Raw genomic sequence first — 24039 nt, forward strand, 5'->3', positions numbered from 1 at the left:
TACACACACAAGGTTAGGTCACACAACCTCATACACACACAAGGTCAGGTCACACAACCTCATACACACACAAGGTCAGGTCACGCAACCTCATACACACAAGGTCAGGTCACGCAACCTCATACACACAAGGTCAGGTCACGCAACCTCATACACACACAAGGTAAGGTCACGCAACCTCATACACACACAAGGTCAGGTCACGCAACCTCATACACACAAGGTCAGGTCACGCAACCTCATACACACAAGGTCAGGTCACACAACCTCATACACACACAAGGTCAGGTCACGCAACCTCATACACACACAAGGTCAGGTCACACAACCTCATACACACACAAGGTCAGGTCACGCAACCTCATACACACACAAGGTCAGGTCACACAACCTCATACACACACAAGGTCAGGTCACGCAACCTCATACACACACAAGGTCAGGTCACGCAATCTCATACACACACAAGGTCAGGTCACACAACCTCATACACACACAAGGTCAGGTCACGCAACCTCATACACACAAGGTCAGGTCACGCAACCTCATACACACACAAGGTCAGGTCACACAAGTAACAAGTCACACACCCTGCCGCCCTGTCATCCTCCACAACATCCTCCCTGTCACCCCCTCATTCCTCCCTCACACACCGGTTGTCACACGTCATCCTGACACCTCCGACACCAGTTTTTTATGCGTTTCTGTATTCTCGGGGTTGAGGTTGATGAGACGGTTACTGGACTCGGCCAGGTCAGTGATGGAGACACGGCCATGTTGTCGGATGTATTTGGCCACATCCTCCAGCTCGTCCATGGTGATGTAGATGAACTTGCCGCGGTCGTCCACTACGCCGGTCAGCTGACCCTCAGCCTGAAGATCTTGGACTCGCTGTATCACGTCCTGGAGAAATACAGGGAAATACCGAATTTGCAATCTTTTCATGTTTTTATCAAGCTGCTTAAATGATTTTTTATGCACTTGGTAAGGCCTGTTTTATTACGATATAGATCTTGATTATCGATCAGATAGTTTTGGCCGGGCGCCACCATTTTGTTGGAAGCAATTGCAAGTGATCTAGGAGGTAGAATCTGATTGGTCGATAGGAGGCACATAGAAAGGACATAATAGCCACTGGTGGCACTACGATCGAGCCTGGAAATTCCAGTCTATTTCGGCAAGTGTGGAAACTTGAATTTTATAGTCAGTTAAAGCCCTTGCCTGGGGAAAATGGACCAGCAAATTCCAGACTAGTTCGGTAAGGGTGGAAACTGGAATTTTATAGTTAATTAATGCCATTGTCTCGGGAAGATGGACCAGCAGAGGTTGTTAGGGAACCAAGTCTAACCTGGAATCACCATTGGGCAGTCATGTATGTTCAGTATTCACTGGAACAAGACAAAGTCCATTACTCAGTCTAAGTTCCTGCATATTGCATTCGTCTGAAGTCAAGAGTCACACCATCAATCACAATACCAAACCAGTTCCTCCAACAATCAATCACCCTTGTGTGTACCTCCCTGGCTCAGTGTCATACAGAAGCAGGTAGCACTATGATAAGGAGGTCCCCACCCTTCATTATATCAGGGCAGACATACAATCTGGTTGTTCAACAGCAATAGTGTGTGCTTCTGCTATCTGTTGTTTGATTAAGTTATCAAAGTAACACACCCTTCTCATTGGCTGGGAATTAGATCTACTGTTGTTTATTACACAGTATCTAGGTTTGTGTACCTATAGACATGATAGAAAACAGAAGAGACCAAGAAAGGTGAGGTGAGGTGAAATTGGGTTTAACGTTGCGTCCAAGATTATTGCACTTATAACGATGGCGATGAACGTGTATCTGTGTGTGTGGCTGCTTGTACTAGTCCGGACTGATGCCGATTCATAGTGCTAGCTCACTGAGATACCATGCCGCAGTTTAACATGAATACTCCACTCAGACACAGTATACTGACTCCAAGCCGACCAGTCCTTGTTTTAGCCCCTTAATGCCGTGCGTCAGACAGAGTAACAACAAGTACCATCTTTAACGTCTTTTGGTATGACACGGCCAGGGATCGAACCCCGGACCCCAGACCAAGAACGACTCTGGTGTGGTGCCATTTCAAGGCAAGGCCTAGAAGATGTAATCAATGTCTTGTGAGAAAATGTGACATGGTCCCTGGGTAATATGGACGCCCTCGACTTCACACTAGCAGACCAACTAAGGCCAGGGATTTTCATTTTTATTTTGTTCATGGATTTTGATTGGAGGGTTGAAAAAAATTAAAAATATAAAATGCAATGAATAGGATATCTTACAATCATTTCAAAGATTTTATTTGCATTGGTTAGGTTGTAAAAATTTGACGCCGTATTAAAACACGCCAACCTTTTTATTCTAATTTGATTGTTTTCTGAATTTTCAAGTTTTAAGTGTGGCGGATCCATAAAATAAGCAAAATAGATCTAAGGCCTGAGTTTGTTTTGAATAACTTGAATCAAATGTGCTTTGACTTCCCACTGGTCCAAGCAGTGGTTAAAGCCTTCGCTTGTCACGCCAAAGGCCCGGGATCGATGCGTGACATGGGTACAATGTGTGAAGCTCATTTCTTGAGTTCCCAACCGTGACATTGCAGGAATATTGCTAAAAGCGACGTAAAACTCTACACACTCACTCACTGTCTTTCAAACAGGTAGTCATCAAGCACTGCTCTAAATCAGGATAAGGATCATGCTATTTTCCCCCTTATTTGTCCTACAAGTGACCCGCAGTGACACCAAACACGGCCGGTTTGTTTGTTGTTTAATGCTGTCCTCGGCAATATTCTAGCTGTATGACAGCGGTCCGTAAATAATGGAGTCTGGAGCAGACAATGCAGTCATTGACATCATGAGCATCAGTCTACACAATTGGGATACAAATACATGCATCAACCAAGTCAGTGAGCCTGACCACCAGATCTCGTTAGTCGCCTCTTACAACAAGCATAGTTGCCTCTTACGACAAGCATGGGTTGAAGACCTGTTCTACCCCAGATCTTCACAGGTATGTTGCCTAGTAACCCACCTGTGTTTTCAGTTTGAAGTGGGCAGCCAGGTCTTCCAGTATCACCACCTTCATATCCTGCAGAAAAAAAACACTGATGACAGTGATGACAATGACAACACCGTGAAGACAAAATCATGACACAGCGATGACATTTATACCACGACACAATGACACACTAATGATCACAATAATGACACACTGACATAACGACGACACAATGATGACACAATCGTGACCACAATGGGAAGGTTGGGGACACGTAGTCAATACAGATATATAATATGTTAAAACTACTCTATTGTACCTCAACATAAATAATATTTGTTTGTTTGTTTGTTGTTTAACGTCGCATTCAGCAATATTACTGCAATATGACGGCAGTCTATAAATAATCAAATCTGAACCATGTACCAGAAATCAAGTGATTGACACAATTGGGAAATGATGACATGCATCAAACATCAAACAAATCAGCGAGCCTGACCACCCGATTAGTTGCCTCTTAAAACATACGGTAGTCGCTTCTTATGGCAAGCATGGGTTGCAAAGACCAATACTACAGGGATCGTCAAAGGTTACATAAATAATAATAAAACAAACAAATTTATTTGGCTTTTCATGTTAGCCTTATATAAAGATCTGCATCATTAGCCTTGTCAAATCATCACTGTGTGAGACAAATGTATGTATCTAGGTAGGTATTTACAAAGACCCAAAGTTTCACATTTCATCTGAAGTGAGTTTAAGCATTTACACACTTTTACGCCACACTCAGCAATATTCCAGCTATATGACGGCGGTCTGTATAAATAATCGAGTCTGGACCAGACAATCCAGTGATTGATATCATGAGCATCGATCCACGCAATTTGGATCGATGACATTCATCATCCAAGTCAGCGAGCCTGACCACCCAATCCCATTAGTCCCCTTTTACGACAAGCATAGTCACCTTTTACGGCAAGCATGGGTTGCTGAAGACCTATTCTATCCCGGAATCTTCACGGGTATGGTATGGTATGGTATGGTATGGTATGGTATGGTATGGTATGCATGGGCAGATACAGCTTTTGCAAGGGGGGTTGCACAATTAAGATCTATTTATTGTCTTTGGTGGTAATTTATACAGAAATAAAGATTTTTTTTCGAAATAAAAAGGGGAGTGAGTGAGTGAGTGAGTGAGTGAGTGAGTGAGGTTTAACGCCGGAGTGTCAGCTTAATTTTGGAGGAAAGCCTGAAGTGATGCAGGGCTCAGAAGTTTACCACTTCAGTGTAACCCACTAGCACGGGTAAGGTGCTGACAAACCTAGAAACATAATCCAGGCGACCGGGGATTCGAACCCACAATTATAAGTTTCTGGCGTTGCCCAAGGGATGCAACTCTGCACAGCGAATCGCGGCGCCTTAGACAACTGGGCCACTCCTATGGTGTGTGAGTCTTAGGGTGACTTGGACCAGGGAAGGTCTATTTGTGCCCAACACATCAAAGGGAGTGAACAAGAGTACAAAACCATCATAAACCTGACAGAGTTATGTCCCTTATGTGTGCTGAAATTCCATGACAGGGTTACTTCGTTTGTCATAGCACATTTCCTATTGCTATCAGAAGCCGGGGGATGGCTTGTATAAAGACAGAACCTTTTGAAAATCACAATTTCATATTTTGCACATTTGATAGTAACAACTAATACAAATAACCATATGAAACAAAGGTTCACCCACTGGTCCAAGTGTATGCAAAGTTTCAAGAATAATATTTGAAAAGTTCTGCTCAATGAAGTATTGACTGTCATAACATATTGATTGTCAGATTCAACAAGTCACTGCAATTCTAACAACATAACTTAAGATTATGATAGTCATAACAGCACTACGAGGTCTCCTGCAATGAGTGTTCTGGTAAGGAATCATAGAAGAGTTACCTCCCCTTACCTGTTCCTCGTCTCATGTGAGTATGGTATTAACCAATGCTAACAAGGTGAGGTGAGGTGAAATGGGGTTTAACGTCACGTCCAAGATTCTATTAAGTGTTTGTGAGTGTGGCTGCTTGTACTCGTCCGGACTGATGCCCATTTATAGTGCTAGCTCACAGTAATACCCCCGACCCGCCTAGTGTGTCAGTAGTTTAAAATCAAATAATGGATAGGGTTAGGGTTTGAAAAATTCATAAAAAAATGGAAAATTAATAAAAACATTTTTTTTCTTTTGACTGCACCCCTCCATATGACACAGATTATATGTACTAAGTTTGAGATGAATCCTTTGAATAGTTTAAGAGAAATCGCGTGGACAAAGTTTTCGGACGGAGGGACGGACAGACGGACGGAACCTAGGTATAATAAAATCTAGGTAGCCTGTGACTGGCCTGATTCTATCTAATACATAAACCTTCCTCACCCTTCTCAAAAAGAAAATGCTCTCTTAAAAAATAATAACATTGCTTGTTATTCATCCATCACAACTAACGACATTTCTCGAGCAGCATCCAATCATTATATTGTCACAAGTTTTTTGTTTGTTTGTTGTTTAATGCCGCACTCAGCAATATTCTAGCTATATGACGGCGGTCTGTAAATAATCGAGTCTGGATCAGACAATCCTGTGACTCACATCATGAGCATCGATATACGCAATTGGGATACGATGACATGCATCAAACCAAGTCATCGAGCCTGACCACCCGATGCCATTAGTCGCCTCTTACGGCAAGCATAGTCGCTTTGTATGGCATGGGTTGCTGAAGACCTAACCCGGATCTTCACGGGTCTTGTCACAAGTAAGTCATGTTTCCATTGGCTATCCCTCTGCTGAATTAATTGATACTGAAGTTTGAACCTCGTTGAAATGTGCAATACATTTCATCCTGTGCTACCAGATTTTCCCCAATATTGGCAGGGTAAAAAAATGACTGAAACTGAAATCTGAAACTGCTCGACTAACTAGCGCCGTTGAATAACTTCTTGCCCCTGTAACCAGGTACTTGTTTTAAGCTGCTCTGTCAGACACCTGTTCATGCTGATCATACCTTGATGTAGTTGATGAATTCCTGCAGTAGAGACTCGGACTGAAAGTATAACAAAAAGAAATGAAGAATTAATCCCAGAATACACAGTTGTCTTCTGGCACCATTTCCGTAGAATTTAGTGCTAACAAATAGACACTACCTGAGCTTACCTGAGATGAAGAAATTTTGAGTGGACATGTCATTTGGACTACTGGCTTATAGTGAGTGAGTGAGTATGGTTTTACGCCGCTTTTAGCAATATTCCACCAATATCACGTCCGGGGACACCAGAAACGTGCTTCACACATTGTACCCATGTCGGGAATCGAACCCGGGTCTTTGGCGTGACGAGCGAACGCTTTAACCACTAGGCTACCCGGCCGCCCCTACTGGCTTATAAAGCCGCAGACTGCCTACAATTGCCAAATGGCAAAAATGTGTTTAATTTGTTTCAGAAATGCAGTTCTATTTGGTCATGTGAGGGCAGTGTTTGAAATTAAGAATGACAGTCAAGGGGTCGTTGTCATCACTCTAATGTTCATAGTTAGAGAGGAAAACCCTCAGGGACCTCGAGAACCACCCTAAGTCAATCTCATTAAAATCAGATCTTAGTTCTAAACAAAGATCTGAGGACATCCCATTACGGGTCACGTCAGAATGACCTTTCATCCGACCAATCAAAGCGTCACTTACCAGATCATGAAAGTGACAGTCGGAATGTGTTTTCTAATCATGCAACCTCCAAAACGTTAACATGGTGTTTTCCGAACGGCAGTTATAGCCCGTACGACTGATTCCGTCAAAATTATCAATATCATCTATCTCTTTAAAACATTTGAATGGAGGAGGCATTGTACAGTACATGGGAAGCACTGCCATACAAAACTGTTCTAAATATATAGGCTTGACTCGGAAAGTAAATTACCTCGTAATTGTGCTTCGGAAATCAGCTCATTTGTACACAGGCGGAAAAAGCTTCATTGGGTATTTACACGAGCTGTCTTTATACATTTGAGTTTTTCATTTAATGCATGTGTTTCTGTATGCAAGTTAATTGAAAGTAATTGGGTTTTGAATATTTTTTGGGGGGTATTTTACGCAAATACGCTGCTTATCTGTAGCTCTGGGTAGTGACCGATAGGAATACCGGTACTCTCTGAATGTGAGGTGAGGTGAAATGGGGTTTAACGTCGCGTCCAAGATTATTGCATTTATATAGCGACCTGCATGTACATGTGTGTGTTTGTGTGGCTGCTTGTACTAGTCCAGACTGATGCCGATTTATAGTGCTAGCTCACTGAGATACCATGCCGCAGTTTAACATGAATACCCCACTCAGACACAGTATACTGACTCCAAGCCAACCAGTCCTCTTTTTAGCCCCTTAATGCCGAGCGCCAGACAGGGTAACAACAAGTACCATCTTTTAGTATGACGCGGTCGGGGATCGAACCCCGGACCTTCCGCTCTCCGGGCGGACGCTCTACCACTAGAATGTATTACTGATGTGTGGCACAGACTACACTTGCTCTTACACTGAGATCTGGTACAGCATCATCCTGGCCTTCTTCCTCCACAGAGAACATCTCCTTCAGCTTCAGGTACTCCTCGTGCTCCTGTCTCTCCTTCTCCTCACGGATCTTCTTCTCCTCTTCCTCCTGAAGGGTTTGTCAAGTTTATCATGAGAAGCTATTACCCACACATTCACCATTCTTCATAATAAAACACACACACATATATATAAATGTTATGGGTTTTGGGATGCTAAAGAAACATTCATGGTAAAACATCTCATTCACTTTCTCTTAAAAGCAAGCCATCATCTGAGTATTTACAATGTCTGCGTGATGCTACACCCCATGTTATTAGCACAAGTAATCATGATAAACATCTGAAAAAGTATGATCCGACGACACTAATAATCAATGAACAAAATAGGAAGTGAAATGAATCTTACGATGCTGCAATGATGCAGCAAATCTCAAAATGTATCAAGTATCTGAACTCCAAGGAAATACAATGCAAGGTCTGGAAGCCCTAACATTATGCTTGATGATGACCTCTAAAGTCTGAACATAGCCTCCAACTCACAAAATGTATCAAGTATCTGAACTCTAAGGAAATACAATGCAAGGTCTGGAAGCCCTAACATTATGCTTGATGATGACCTCTAAAGTCTGAGAACATAGCCTCCAACTCACGAAATGTATCAAGTATCTGAACTCCAAGGAAATACAATGCAAGGTCTGGAAGCCCTAACATTATGCTTGATGATGACCTCTAAAGTCTGAGAACATAGCCTCCAACCCCCCTAAGCCAACTCCAGCTACTTCCCCCACAACATCTCACCCTTGCAGCCTCCTCCAGCTTCTCCCTCTCCTCATCCTTCTTCCTCTGTTCATCCAGCAGTGCTTCTCGCTTCTTCCTGTCAGCTCTCTCCTCCATTTCTTGCTGAAAACACAAATTATCATCATCAGTTAATGCTTTGATTACATGTTGGAGTGTGCAAACATTTTGAAATGTGAGAACACTGAGCATATCAGCCTTTCAAAGCCATACAAATGAGCCATGGCAGTTATCGATAGTAATCCTATATGATGGCAATGGTGCTAAGATAATTTTGTTTTGGTCTTGTTCTTAATTTCTTAAGTGCTCCTTCACCCAAGTCAGACATGAATTGCTTATGAGATGCAGATGCAGTAGATGCAGAAGGGGAAGTTCCAGCCTCTAAATAAAACCAGTGTCTGAAATCAAGGGGAGTCCCATCTTCCTGAGGCAAGGGATTTAACTGATTGTAAAAGTCCAGTTTCCATCCTTGCTGAACTAAGCTGGAATTTTTGGGCTCGATCATAGTGAGTGACTGAGTTTTACACTGTTTTTAGCAATATTCCAGCAATACTTAGGCGGGGGACACCAGAAATGGGCTTCACACATTGTACCCATGTTGGGAATCGAACCCAGGTCTTAGGCGTGACGAACGAACCCTTTATCACTAGGCTACCTGACTGCCTGCTCGATCATAGAGCCACCAATAATGAGTTATGTCCCACAACTACTTGAACCAGCAGAGGCTCTAACCCGGAATTCCAGCAAGGGTGCTTAACCATGTTCACACTGCTTAACACGAGAAACACTCACCTCTCGTGCTGCCCTTTTTTCAGCCTTCTCCTGTAGTTTCTTGAGTTTCTTGGCACCAACCTTCCCGTCACCTTGATTCAAGGTGTCTGCGATGTCATCATCATCACCACCGTCAAACATCTCCTCGTCTAAATATAACACAGGCAGTAGTCATCATTGTCAGACAGCTTAGGCACATACATCTAACAAACTCAGAAAGGATATGAGGGGCGGTCAGGTAGCCTGAATAGGATATCTTACAATCATTTAAAAGATTTTATTTGCATTGGTTAGGTTGTAAAAATTTGACACCTTATTAAAAAAAACAACCTTTTCATTCTAATTTGATTGTTTTCTGAATTTTCAAATTTTAAGTGTGGCGGATCCATAAAATAAGCAAAATAGATCTAAGCAGCTAAGGCCTGAGTTTGTTTCGAATAACTTGAATCAAACGTGCTTTGACTTCCCACTGGTCCAAGCAGTGGTTAAAGCGTTAGCTTGTCACGCCGAGGACCCGGGTTCGATTCCTGACATGGGTACTATGTATGAAGCCCATTTCTGGTGTCCCCCGCCGTGATATTGCTGGAATATTGCTAAAAGCAGCGTAAAACCAAACTCACTCACTCAGTAAGGATATGACATTTAGTTTCATCATAAATTCAGGGTTTTACATAGAGGGAGTCATGTTGACTCATGAGTCAAATGGGAGTCATGATGACTCACCACATATATTTTGGATGGTCATTTTCTAAATTTGGGAAACATGACTTTATTTCCATTAAAAAACAAATTGAGACCCGGTAGTTCTTTACAGGTCCAGCCATGCTTGTTTGCTGTCAAATACACTGTGACTGCGGTAAGCGCCAGACAGAAATACTTGCAGTTGATTGGCTGCTGTGTGGTCAAGCCAGGTACGAATTGTGACAGTGATCATATATTTCAAGAAATTAATGTGTCGAATACATAGGAATTACGTATCGTGTAAAACCCTGACATTTTCGTTTTTTGTTTACCCGAATCATCTCGGTTAAGTCTCATCCTGCGGCGTGGTCCTCGTCTCCTGGCACCAGGGGGAGCTTCAGCAGCACGAGGCGGAGGACGGTTGACCTGCCGAGCTTCTTCTCTTTCATTTGGTTTCTTTGCTGCTGGACAGAAGCATGTTAGTTATCAAACAGATTCAAATAACCATGGCAATAGCAGTGATTCTATTGCACATTAACGTTAATCACAAAGTATGCACCCATTGAGAGGACATAATATGTAATGTAAGGGCCCATATATTATGTAGATTGTCGTGATTGTATGGCAGTACTGTCCACGCACTGTGCAATGTCTCTTCCGTTCAATTATTTTTCCCATTGAAGCGAGAGATAGCCGATGAATTTGAAGGAATCAGTCAAGCAGGCCATACCTTTCGTTTGGAATACCCTGTGTTATCCTTTTCAACATGTTCAAGGTTGCATGATTAGAAAACACATTCCGACTGTCACTTTCCTGATCTGGTAAGCGACGCTCTGATTAGTTGGATGAAATGTTCTGATGATGATGCTGATGAGACCCATAATGGGATCTCCTCAGAAATTTGTTTAGCGGTAGCAAGAACTAAGATTTGATTTTAATGAGATTGAGTATTACTCTTGTGTTAAAGGGGCACTGATCTAACGCAATTCCCCGGACTGGTTGTTGCCTTTGTTATTGTTTTTTTCCCCGTGAGTACCCGGATGATACGCAACGCAACTGAGCGTGACCAGAGACTGGGCTACCGTCTGCAAGGACAGCTAAATAAACATTGCTGGAGGCAATATTTGTTTTACTCATTTTTGAACACTGATTAGTTTAACCGTGATCTATAAAGATTTCGACAAAAGGCGCATGTTAATTAATTTCTTCAGCCTAAACAAACAGACAAAAAGAACGGCGGAGCTCATCAGATGTCGTCATTTGGAAATACCCCAGATGGTTTTAGTTTAATAATGAAAAAAGTATCCATGCAGTGAAAGCTTTTTCGGATTTCGGATTGCGTCGATAATACGATTACTACTCACTTGTTGTCATCCACGTTTTCTGGTATAACCCTACACTTGTGTATTTGTCGTCATTCACTTGATGCTCAGTTAATGAATTTATTACAGGTACAATTAGTGGTAGCACCACTTAGATTACCTGACAAAGGTTCCCATTTGGCATTTATTGTGTCTGGGGTAATTATTCAATCTAAATCCAGGTTTGAAGTGAGGTGAAATGTGTGTTATGTAATATGCACGTGGCAGCCCAGCAAGAGGTGAATGATCAGTTGATTTACTTTTTTTGTAAATCAACGGATCGTTCCTAGTCATCAAAGGATTAACAGAAAATACGTTGATTGATTAATCACTGTTATCTTGCACAATGGATATGTCAAAAGGGAGTGTTTACATGTCCAGGTTTACTAAAACAAAGGGAATACACTCATATCATGGCGTGAAGTGCCGATGTAAAAACAACATACTTTGTTCAAAGGGTTAACTAATAATACGTTGATTGTTTGCTCATTGTTATCTATCACTCAATGGATTTTTTAGGAACCGTGGACGTTATGAAAATAGTAGTCATGTGGGCTTTCTCAGCCGACCCTTGAGACTTGACACCTATGTGAAACACCTGAAACAATCCAAGTGATCAGTTGAGAAAGGAACACGGGTTATAATATCCCGAAACGATATATATCTTTTAAAATATGTGATTGTTACAGAGACACGTGACATCGAATAAGTTTCTTTGTACAGATGCAGACGAGTGGGATATTGTTCCTTTGTGTGGATATTCACGGATACATTCCTCGAACAAGGAAGCTGCCTAAATTTTATACACATACATTTGGTAGGTTGTAATTATGGTATTTGCATTTTGTTTTCCTTCATTTGCTGTAGCCTTGAACCGATTCCCTCCTTGTTTCTCTACGTCTTGGTTGGGAAATTCTTCAATGCGCGATAGACGTTGTTTTCACATGCCTTTTCCCTTGTAAGCGTGTATATATTACCGTCAATTTGTAAAATGTAATTCTTTCAGGCAATTTATAAAATGTGTAAATATTTCAGTCATTTTGACTAAACAATCTGTCCAGATCGATTGAGACGATCAAAAGGGCCTACAAACACCACTACAGATTATTATGTAGGATTAGAAGCCAAGCAACATAGAAATGTACTTTTCAACGTAACATTTTCAGTTTCTTGGTGATGACATTAAACATCAAAATGTTTGGAATTCTTATCATTATAATACAGATGGAAATGTTTTTCAGTCACATTGTTAAATAACTGAATATTTAGGCGTTTAATAAATTTGAAAATGTTACACATTTTGACAGTAAAAGTTAAACACACTTTCAAATAGCAATGCTCAGGTGAAATATTTACTTTGTGTTGCAAGTCAAAATAGTGTAAACGAAAATCGCAAAATTACCAAGCAAGTGACTTATCAAAACTTCGGCACCATTACCGATGCTACCCATAAAGATACCTACATTTCCTTATTATCTTGAAAACTGTATTTCATTTTGTTGATCAATGTGACCATACGCCCTATTTACTACCCATACAAGTGACTAATGCGCTTACGAATGGCGCAGCAGAGGTCGGGAACTAGTCTAGATTTCTGCTATACATCCGGGTACTCACTGGGAAAAAACAATAACAAAGGCAACAACCAGTCCCGGGGAATTGCGTTAGATCAGTGCCCCTTTAAACATTTACAGTTTACTGATGACCGACAAAAAGCGGTTAATTACAAATTACACACTGCTGCTGTAATCCATAACATATTTAACATTTACAAACTCTAGGTCAGTAGGGTTTACATAAACATGAGAGAAGACAAGAAGTGTTATTCTATGATAAGTTTAACAAGCCTGAAAAAAATATTTTAAAAAGATCAAGTGTTTTTTTCATTGTAACGTCACTTTTTCTCACGTAATGTGCAAAGGAGATGTCAATGACATAATTTTGTAACATGTGCTTAATCAATTAAATTGTCTGATTTAGAAGCGACTGGGTTTTTGACACATCAACATGATCAACGAATTCCCATATGGCCATTTCAAATAATAAAGAGCCCATGTCACCAGCTGCTTACACGTACCGTGCGGTTTCCGTGAACATGGTGAAAGGTGAGACAAATCTTACACGTTTAAAATACTTACTTGTGCTGAATTTGTTGATGAGGGTAACCACTAACAGAACCAGTGCCACGACACTCGCAGTTACAATGTAAATAGTAAACTGATCAACTACTGCCATGTTTTCAACTTGCACAACATTAAACCGGAAGTGATTGCAGACAGGTAGTAGAACTCGTGGCGCGTATATCATTACAAAACACACACGGTTTTCTGAAACGAAATCAGTTTTAATGTCTCCATAATTATTTTGTAATATGTTTGTGTACATTGTACTGGAAGCTTGTTTCAGGGGTTTTCGCCTGTTTTCTGTTCCTTTTAGTTGCGAAAACGAGAAGCATACTATATTCTTTGCAATTTTGAGGTTAATGTAAAATTAAGATTGTTTCTGTTAACATTAAAAACATCACAAAGGTCTTCTAACGCCAAAAGCAGTTTCAAATTTTGTTCTCTTAAATTTCAGAATACATCAACTACAATTAATAAGCGAGTCATATTTTGTTTATAATCAGTGTTGGTCATTTTACGGGTGCTTCGTTGTCTTGTCTCGGCGATGATAAACATACTTGTAAGTTGAACATTCTTACCGAAATGTCTTGCGTTGTCAGGACCCATCACCTTGAATAACCCTTATGGCTATAAATTCTTATCAGAAATATTCTCTTATTTAGGACTAAAAACAGTGTCACCCATCTGAAAGTCCATCCGGTCTATAAACCTGTAATTTATGCTTGTGAGGGTCGACAAAACAGGATCGTTTGGTTGGTTGGTTGGTTTGTTGTTTAACGCCGCGCTGGGCAATATTCCAGCTATATGACGGCGGTCTGTAAATAATCGAGTCTGGACCAGACTATCAAGTGATTGATATCATGAGCATCGATACACGCAATTGGGATCGATGACATGCATCAACCAAGTCAGCGAGCCTGACCACCCGATCCCGTTAGTCGCCTCTTACGACAAGCATAGTCACCTTTTACGGCACGCATGGGTTGCTGAAGACCTATTCTACCCCGGATCTTCACGGGTCGGATCGTTTTGTCAGACTTGGTGGTTTAATCTTCTGATTGAGTGTGATTCTGCCCCCGCTCGCTTTGATCGGCCACTGGTTTTTCGATAATGTATAAAGCGCTGTGACACAGTGAGTTAGTTTGGTTTTACGCCGCTTTTTGCAATATTCAAGCAATGTCGCGGCGGGGGACACCAGAAATGGGCTTCACATATTGTACCCATCGAATCAAAACCGGGTCTTCAGCGTGACGAGCGAACGCTTTAACCATTAGGCGTGACATGGTCCGATGGTTCGAATCTCAGATCCTAGATTGTGGTCATTTGTTTCCCAGCATCAAACCCGTGGTCGTGGGTTTAACCAAAGTAGTCATAAGTCAGGAAAGGACTTATGGATGAACAACGCCGGGGGTATGTAATGGCCTTGGTCACAATCAACATCAAAAGACTCCGACCGTCGATCAACCGTGACCAATCCAATTACATACCTCCGGCGTACCATCAACTCATCGAAGACCCCAATCAGCCATAGTGTTTATCTTACTGCCTTGCCGATAGTTGTCGTTATTACCCTTTTTTGGCTCAATCATAGTAAGTGAGTGAGCGAGTTTTACGCTGTTTTTAGCTTTAACCACAAGGCTACCTGACCGCCCTGCTCGATCATAGAGCCACCAGTGGCAACAATGAGTTATGTCCCACAACCACTTTTGTGGACATAACAGGCTTCTCGACTCCAGCATAACTACATCTGATATCTATTCAACTGTATAAACATAGCCTCCTACCTGTATATATACTTGTCAACCATACTCTGCACATCACTTGCTTGATAATGGTGTTAGAACCTACACCGAAACGTCGCTCTTAATTGTAATAAAGAAGTTGTTCATCGATAAATCCTATGCTTACTTAGTACTCCAACTTCTAAATGCGACCCGTGAAGATCCGGGATAGAATAGGTCTTCAGCAACCCATGCTTGCCGTAAAAGGCGACTATGCTTGTCGTAAAAGGCAAAGTAGTCATCATTACTTCGGGCAATGAAAAACGAACTGAAGTAACTGATATACTGCTCCACATGCACTCACTCACTCACTCACTCACTCACTCACTCACTCACTCACTCACTCACTCACTCACACACTCAATAAAGCAACGCATATCCGTGTACATTCCACTCAGCTTTAACATTTCCTCGCCAGTACAAGGAGTGAAGCATGAATATTTATGCAGCATATGTGTTACTATATATTTGCATCTATCTACAAAGATTACATTGCAACACAGCTACCTTTCAGCTTATGCAACTACTACTACCTACGAAAATAATTTCGCAAAAACTGTAAAAAAAACCTAACTAACTAAAAATCCCTTTAAAATGCTTTTGAATACTGTCATCATTGGGGGTAGACTCTTGCCGGGTATTGCATCCCTTGTCGGATCAGGATCCGCAGATCTCTAGTTCGAATCCCGGATTAGCCGTGATGATGGCGCTCCTTTGTCATCACGGATAAGCACATCTCTTGGTCTACAGTATCAGTATACGCATGTGTACATTGAAAGAAGGACCCTTGGTCGACAGAAATAGTGAATGCATGTTACACGCATAAGCATTCCTCTTGGTCGACGTTTTAACTGTATGTACTTGTACATGGAAAGCATGACCATTGGTCGACCATTCAAATGTATGCATGTTTCACGGATAAGCACGTCTCTTGGTCGACAATTACAATGTATTACGATGCATGCATGTGTACACGGATAAAACTGATCCTTGGTCGACAATTACAATGTATGCACGTTAGACTGATCCTTGGTCGACAATGACAATGTATGCACGTTAGACTGATCCTTGGTCGACAATTACAATGTATGCATGTTTTACACGGATAAACATTATTCTTGGTCGACAATTACAATGTATGCATATGTAAACGGAGAAGATTGACTCTTGGTCGACAATTACAATCTATGCATGTTACATGACTCTTGGTCGACAATTACGATGCATGCATGTTACACGGATACGCATAACTCTTGATCGAAAATTACAATGTATGCATGTGTACACGGATAAAACTGATCCTTGGTCGACAATTACAATGTATGCACGTTAGACTGATCCTTGGTCGACAATTACAATCTATGCATGTTACATGACTCTTGGTCGACAATTACGATGCATGCATGTGTACACGGATAAAACTGATCCTTGGTCGACAATTACAATGTATGCACGTTAGACTGATCCTTGGTCGACAATGACAATGTATGCACGTTAGACTGATCCTTGGTCGACAATTACAATGTATGCATATGTAAACGGAGAAGATTGACTCTTGGTCGACAATTACAATGTATACATGTTACAAGGCTCTTGGTCGACAATTACAATGTATACATGTTAAATGGCTCTTGGTCGACAATTACGATGCATGCATGTTTCACGGATAAGCATGTCTCTGGGTCTGCAGTAACAATGTATGCATGGTTTACACGGATAAACATTATTCTTGGTCGACAATTACAATGTATGCATGTGTATACGGATAAGCATGTCTCTTTGTCGACAGTAACGATGTGTGCATGTTACGCCGAAAAGATTGATATCTCTCTTGGTCGACAGTTTCGATGTATCTTTGTATAGACCTATAAGCACGACTCTTGGTCGCAATGTTTGCACATGTATAATAGAAAACATGATTCATCACAGTACCAATAATATTATATCTATATATAGAAAATCTGTCATGACTCTTGAACGGCAGTGTATTTGTGTGTGTGTGTGTGTGTGTGTGTGTATGTGTGTATATGTGTGTTTGTGTGCGTGCGTGCGTGCGTGCGTGCGTGCGTGCATTAAATAAAACAACATCTGATCATTTATCAATCATTTATTTCGTGAAATACAAATGCATTTCAAAACACTGGTAAGAATCAAGCCTTGTAATTCATAAAATAGGATGGCTGCCTGTGTGCCGAACATGGCAGACAAATAACTTCTGAAAAGATGACAAGAGACGACAACAGGTACCATACAATATTCCAAATTACACCAGTATGTTTGTAAAATCGTGTCAAATATGCAGTTAAGCGAGTTTCACAATTCAAGAGATCAGCTTTAACATTTCCTCGCCAGTACAAGGAGTGAAGCATGAATATTTATGCAGCATATGTGTTACTATATATTTGCATCTATCTACAAAGATTACATTGCAACACAGCTACCTTTCAGCTTATGCAACTACTACTACCTACGAAAATAATTTCGCAAAAACTGTAAAAAAAACCTAACTAACTAAAAATCCCTTTAAAATGCTTTTGAATACTGTCATCATTGGGGGTAGACTCTTGCCGGGTATTGCATCCCTTGTCGGATCAGGATCCGCAGATCTCTAGTTCGAATCCCGGATTAGCCGTGATGATGGCGCTCCTTTGTCATCACCACACCTTGTTCCAGGGTTTCAGCAAAATGGTAAATGTCTACAACCAACATCACTTCGGAATTTCCCCCCACATTATAGTGCAGATTCATCAATTTCATTATCAGTATTTTTAACAGATTATTCATTTTGTAAGCTGGACGTATCAGGTTTGATAGGATATCAGTGAGGTGGATGAAGGTATGCATTTTGACATTAGTTTAATAACTTTATAAACAACTCTCAATATTTCTGAATTGTTTGCCGAGTCCTGAATCGAGCTTTCATTTCTTCTGATTCAGGTCTACGTCACATACAGTCAGAATATAGTGTTTGTTTATTTGTTTGTTGTATAACACCGCGCTCAGCAATATTCCAGCTATATGACGGCGATCTGTAAATAATCGAGTCTGGACCAGACAATCCAGTGATTGACATCATGAGCATCGATCCACGCAATTGGGATACGGTGACATGCATCAACCAAGTCAGCGAGCCTGACCACCTGACCTGTTCGTTCTTACGACAAGCATGGGTTGGTGAAGACCCATCTAACCCGGAATCTTCACAGGACAGTTACATAATAGACATTTCTCATCGCAAATGGGACGTTCGACCCACCAAAATCGGACCGCAGTTAAATGGAATATTACATGGGTATAGATACCTTAATACACGTAATTCCAGCAACATGGTTATATGTACATACGAATATAAACGCCTACAGAAAGCGAGAGTATACACAGTTTAATCATCAGAGAGAGGTCACCCCGTGTCACACAATCGGTATTACACATGTACATCATTCTGTCGTTTATTGATATCTGGCGATTCTCCTCAACAAAACGTCATATAAACATTAAGTATGCAAACATTAGAACCGATAAAATGTTCTGAATTATGAAACATGGTGATATTTGTGGTAAAATTTACACGAAACACCGAACACCATTCTGGCCATCGAGTCGGGTAAACAAATGGTGTTTCCCTTATCGGTTCTGGAATATAGCACAGCATAGCTCTGTTGGGTTGAACAGTTATGTCAACTTAAAGAAGAATTTTAGGGACGCTTCATTTAATATTGCTCACTTGGTTAACTCCCAAAGTATACATTCCCCATATATATTTGTTTGTTTGTTTGTTGTTCACCGCCACACTCAGCAATATTCCAGCTATAGGACGACGGCCTGTATATAATTAAGTGTAAACAAGACAATCCAGTGATTGATATTGTGAACAACGATCCACGCCTTCGGAGTTCGATGGCACGCAATGAACCAAGTCACTGAGCCTGACCACCAAGCCAGTGGCCTCTTACGACCAACACAGGTTGGTAGGGACTTATTCTTACCCACAGGCCCAGGGGTTTATACCATTGAAACCCACATAGCACTATCATAGATCGTATTTGACAGAAACACACACTCATATACCATAAAACTGTCTTTTTTCACAAGTTCATTAATGACCATCTCAGAATAGTTACACCTCGATAACAACAAACTCCGCCAACTCGACATCGTTTAAAACGAAGTGACGTTATGGTATCGACAGACTCCTTATCGGCACTATGTTCCAATATCGACACCCCGCTTGCCTCGACTATGGATAGATCTATATACCTTTCAAAGAGAAGTAACTTTGTGGTTCCGACAGAACTCAGACACTCCGCTTGTATCGAACTACCGATAACTCGATATGTTATGGTCCCACGGACAAAGATCCTTTGCTTTCATCACACTGCAAAGTGGAATTTATGTGTAGTAGTTAGCATACAAACCCTTCAAATAAATCCTGATACAGTAAACTACGGTTATAACGAACTCAAAGTGACTACTATTTTTAGTTCGTTATAAACGTGTTCGTCATAACCGTAGTTTACTGTATATGAAATCAACCGATGGTCAATATGTCACAGACTCATGGTATAATAATTGCGCACGACTGAAGTATTTGAAATTGGAAATACATTTCAAAACATTTGCATATATTCATAAGTGTGATTATCCGTGCACAATGTTCGACCGGTGAAGATCAGGCTTACACAACTGTGCAGATTGGAATATTAATAAAACAATGAATAACTGCGATTGTATAAGGCCTAAAAAAAATGCAATTATGAATATTTGGGCAGTGCATGTGTTCATGATGCCAAATGTGTTCTTTGCATATTACAAGTGAACAATGAAGCGACACTATTAACCATAATAATTTTATATTTTCGAATATAATTACAAAAATATGGACGTTATGTCAAGAAAATAACTTTACCCTAGCTAGATGTATTAGCGTGACGTTTTGAAATGATAGTTCGTTAGGAATGTAACGATGAATTTACGTCATTGTTATTTGAACGCACTGCATTGTAAACACTCGAATGAAAGGCACTTTCACTTTTCGCATTTATTTTAAAGAATATATGCCATGGAAAGCTATAACCACACAATATAGATGAGGATGATACATTTTCTTTGAAAGACGTATGTGAGTATCAAAACATGGCGTAATTATTCATTCTATCGGTGGGAAATACGAATGACAACAATAATAGCGTGTAAATATATAACAAGTTTCCGTTCCTTAAAGAAAGAATTTTCAAACTTCGTATCAGTGGTAAGTAGAGTGTAGTTTTAATTATCGACATAAGTAAAGCAAATAATCCCGCAGTATTACCTGCGTAACAATTCCGTAAAACACACAAGAAACAAATTGAAATCGATTATTACTCTGATGTTGAAATGAATCTGCTGCCTGCAAACCATTTTAATGTGAAGGACGATACCAATGGTTGACATGGTAAACCCATATCATATAACGCAAATAAGTTTATATGCCAGCAATGAGATCAAATTCGCTGTGAAGAGTTGCGTCCCTTGGGAACATCAGAATCCTATGATTGTGGGTTCGAATCCTGGTTCGCCCGATTATGTTTCTAGGTTTGTCAGCACAATACCCGTGCTCGTGGGTTTCACCGAAGTGGTAAACGTCTGGGACCTGCATCACTTCGGGCTTTCCTCCCACATTAAGCTGACACGCCGTGATATAGCTGGAATACTGTTCAAACCGACCTTAAACTCACTCGCACACTCACACAAACCAACATAACACCACCTAGTACCCTTAGACTTCCTCTTCGATCGTCTTCCGCCAAGTCAAGTATTCATGGTAACTAAGATGATCTAGAATTCCTGAAGTATATGGCAAATATGATCAATCGAATTTTAGCACTAATAATATTGTGAACAGCTGGAATCCCATTTGGAAATACTACCTTATGGACCAACGACCACATGCCCATAACAGGAGTGAATATGGTAGTTTGTGTACTTTTATGGACATAAAAAATAGGATACGTTCTAATAAGAGCAGCATTTGTTTTTTTGTAACGATGGAAACTGGCCAGTTGAACCATTTCAATATTCTACCAGGGAGACCCCAGCCGGTTCCCCAGGCACTACTGGCCACAAAGGATACAAATTTCCTGTACTGTCACGGATAGCGACGTTTGAAAATGCCTCAATAGGGTATATGTAAAATGTGGAAAGGTTATCGTCAGATGACCCTGGCATCGTCCGATACACGCTATGATACACTGGAAAATAAACTGCTATATCGTTTTTTGGAATTTAGTTGAAATAATCTACTAGCACCTGTACCGAAACGTATCACTGAAGAAATAACGAAGTTGAAATCCATTGGTCAACTCTGTCTTCAGTGACCATATTGTTGTGGTTCAGCGTAATTTTGAGTCATTCCAAATTGTCCCGAATTGGTTGCCGCAAACAATCTCATCATTTTATAGTCACATACCTACTCACACGGAATGTGTGCACAACTTTCTCGGCTGCATAAAGTCATGTGCAAATAGGTATATTTCTGATGTGATGTGTCATTAAATGTTAAATTCTGAATGACGACAATGAGACCTCCAAAAGCCACAAAAGTAGTACACACATTGATGGTAATCATGTCACTGAGATGAACAGGATGTCCTTAAAACAATGCTCCATTGACTGGTCAGGATGCACACATTATCCGTCATGGCATTCTCATCAACCAGCAATACATGTAGATAAAATCTAGTCTGTATATTTCAGCTGTGACACATAACCATCCTTCATGGGAGTATGACATGGAGACATAACCAATAGGCGTGATCCTCATCAACCAGGAATAGATAAAATCTAGTCTGTACATTTCATCTGTGACACATAACCATCCTTCTTGTGAGTAAATAATGTAGACATACGTGTTCCTCATCAACCTAGTATGAGTCGAGCAATCTTACGGCCAAGCAGTCATAGTATAAAAATCCGTTCCACCCTTACTACGTGTTTGTGGGTGTTTCCTCGGGAGTTTCTGAAATGGGGCTACTTTTAGGTGTTGCCGTCTCTGACTTCACGTCTTCCGAAGACGGGGAGGCTCTGTTTGATGAAGGGGAGCCTCGCGTTGACCTCCTTTTGACGTGTGCAAAATCTGTCACCCTGTCTCTAGCTTCTGTAACCCTCTCCTTAGCTCGATCTTTAGCTCGGTCTATAGTCTTGGATACCTCGTGCATCTTCTCCTTAGCCTCTTTAGCCTTCTCCTTAGCTTTAGTTTTAGCCCGGTCAATATTCACCTTGGCTTTATCAATGGTCTTGGAGAAAAACTCAATGGCCACGTTAACGCACATGGACACAAGCGACAGGCCAATGAAGACATATACTGAAGACAGAAGAAAAAACTTGGGATGGGCGGGAAGAACATCCCCAAATCCTATGGTGCTGATGGATATAAACACAAAGTAGAACGATTCCAAGAAGGACCATTTTTCCCACAAAGCATACATTATGGCCCCGAGAAAGATGTACAATACAAGAATCCCTATGGCGATGGAAATAGGAATATTGAATTCGTCATCAATTTTGTAGCCATAGTACACCTTATCCCCAGGCTTGATGGCAGCTTTCGTTGAGCTGTTGCCATCTTCAACATCATCCGGGGTGTATTTGCCTCTCCTTGCGTTCCTCATCTTCTTACGACAGTTACAGTAACGCCTACTGAAGGCCCACATAAGCTTGAGGCCCAGCGTGAAGTGTTTCCCGAGGTCGGCCAGACACACAAGCGCAAGGGGGATGCCGATGGCGGCGTACACCATCGTCATCATGCGACCCAGGTCCGTGGACGGAGCAATATGGCCGTAACCTGCAACACATAAAATGATATTAACACAATGCTTATAAAGAAATAGACCGCCTCCGTGGTCCAGTGGTAGAGCGTCCGCCCGGAGAGCGGAAGGTCCTGGGTTCGATCCCCGGCCGCGTCATACCAAAAGACGTTAAAAGTTGGTACTTGTTGTTACCCTGTGTGGCGCTCGGCATTAAGGGGCTAAAACAAGGACTGGTCGGCTCAGAGTCAGTACTGTGAGATACTGTGAGCTAGCACTATAAATCCGGACTAGTACACACATACATGCACGTCGCTATATAAGTGCAATAATCTTGGACGCGACGTTAAACCCCATTTCACCTCACCTTATAAAGAAATAGGGGTAGCGAGGAGGTTTCGCTCATCACGTCGAAGACCCGGGTTCGTTCTCCGCGTGCACAATGTGTGCAGCCCATTTCTGGTGTCCCCCGCCGTGATATTGCTGGAATATTGCTAAAGGCGGCGTAAAACCATACTCACTCACTAATCCATAAGTCGAATGTTTAAACTCAGTTAGTTCAGCTGACTAGTGGAATCAATATTGAACAGGTGGACGGGTGGCCCAGTCGCTTAGACACGCCAGAAACCTATGATCGTGGGTTCGAATCCTGGTTTGCTCCGAATATGTAAAACCATACTCACTATAAAGAAATGATCTTTCTTGTGAATAAAAATAACTTTGAACGAAAATAGCTTTACCGTGTATTTTATGTAGTTGTTTTTCTTATGAATAAGCCGTATGAAGTTTGTTGATGCGGCTTAAAGTAACAATTGCGTATTCATTAAGCTCAATTATTTGTTAAATTGAACACGATAAACGCCCAAACGGGTGTAGATTTAGTAATCAGTACTTCCATAATGTGTTTGATTTATATTTCGGCTGTACGGGTGGCGCAGTCGTCTAAGGCGCCACGATTCGCTGTGCAGAGTTGCGTCCCTTGGGCACGCCAGAAACCTATGATTGTGGGGTCGCATCCTTGTTCGCCCTAATAATGTTTCTATGTTTATCAGCACCATACCCGTGCTCGTGGGTTTCACCGAAGTGGTAAACGTCTGAGACCTGCATCACTTCGGGCTTTCCTCCAACATTAAAGGGACACGCCGTGATATAAC

The 24039-nt window shown here is 41.2% G+C and overlaps 2 protein-coding genes across 6 annotated transcripts in view; both read right to left on the reverse strand.

Annotated features, from left to right (window-relative positions):
* Positions 1-603: 603 nt before the first annotated feature.
* On the reverse strand, positions 604-13452 carry LOC139452752 (DDRGK domain-containing protein 1-like). Its single transcript, XM_071234345.1, has 8 exons — positions 13339-13452; positions 10172-10303; positions 9180-9307; positions 8391-8492; positions 7577-7699; positions 6063-6101; positions 3056-3112; positions 604-903 (listed from the first exon to the last, which is right to left on the reverse strand). Exons 1-8 carry the CDS (start codon positions 13433-13435, stop codon positions 667-669), a joined length of 915 nt encoding a protein of 304 aa, XP_071090446.1. The 5' UTR covers positions 13436-13452; the 3' UTR covers positions 604-666.
* A 5407-nt stretch (positions 13453-18859) lies between these two features.
* Positions 18860-24039, reverse strand: part of LOC139452301 (TWiK family of potassium channels protein 18-like) — an 86802-nt gene continuing 81622 nt past the window's right edge. For all 5 annotated transcript variants that reach the window (XM_071233723.1, XM_071233725.1, XM_071233727.1 and 2 more), the window contains one exon: positions 18860-22923. In XM_071233723.1, coding sequence (XP_071089824.1) covers positions 22067-22923 — 857 coding nt within the window. In that variant the 3' untranslated portion in view covers positions 18860-22066. The remainder of the gene's footprint in view (positions 22924-24039) is intronic.

This window comes from Haliotis cracherodii, unplaced genomic scaffold, assembly GCF_022045235.1.
Source record: "Haliotis cracherodii isolate W230 unplaced genomic scaffold, xgHalCrac1.p SCAF_9, whole genome shotgun sequence".
Lineage (NCBI taxonomy): Eukaryota > Metazoa > Mollusca > Gastropoda > Lepetellida > Haliotidae > Haliotis > Haliotis cracherodii.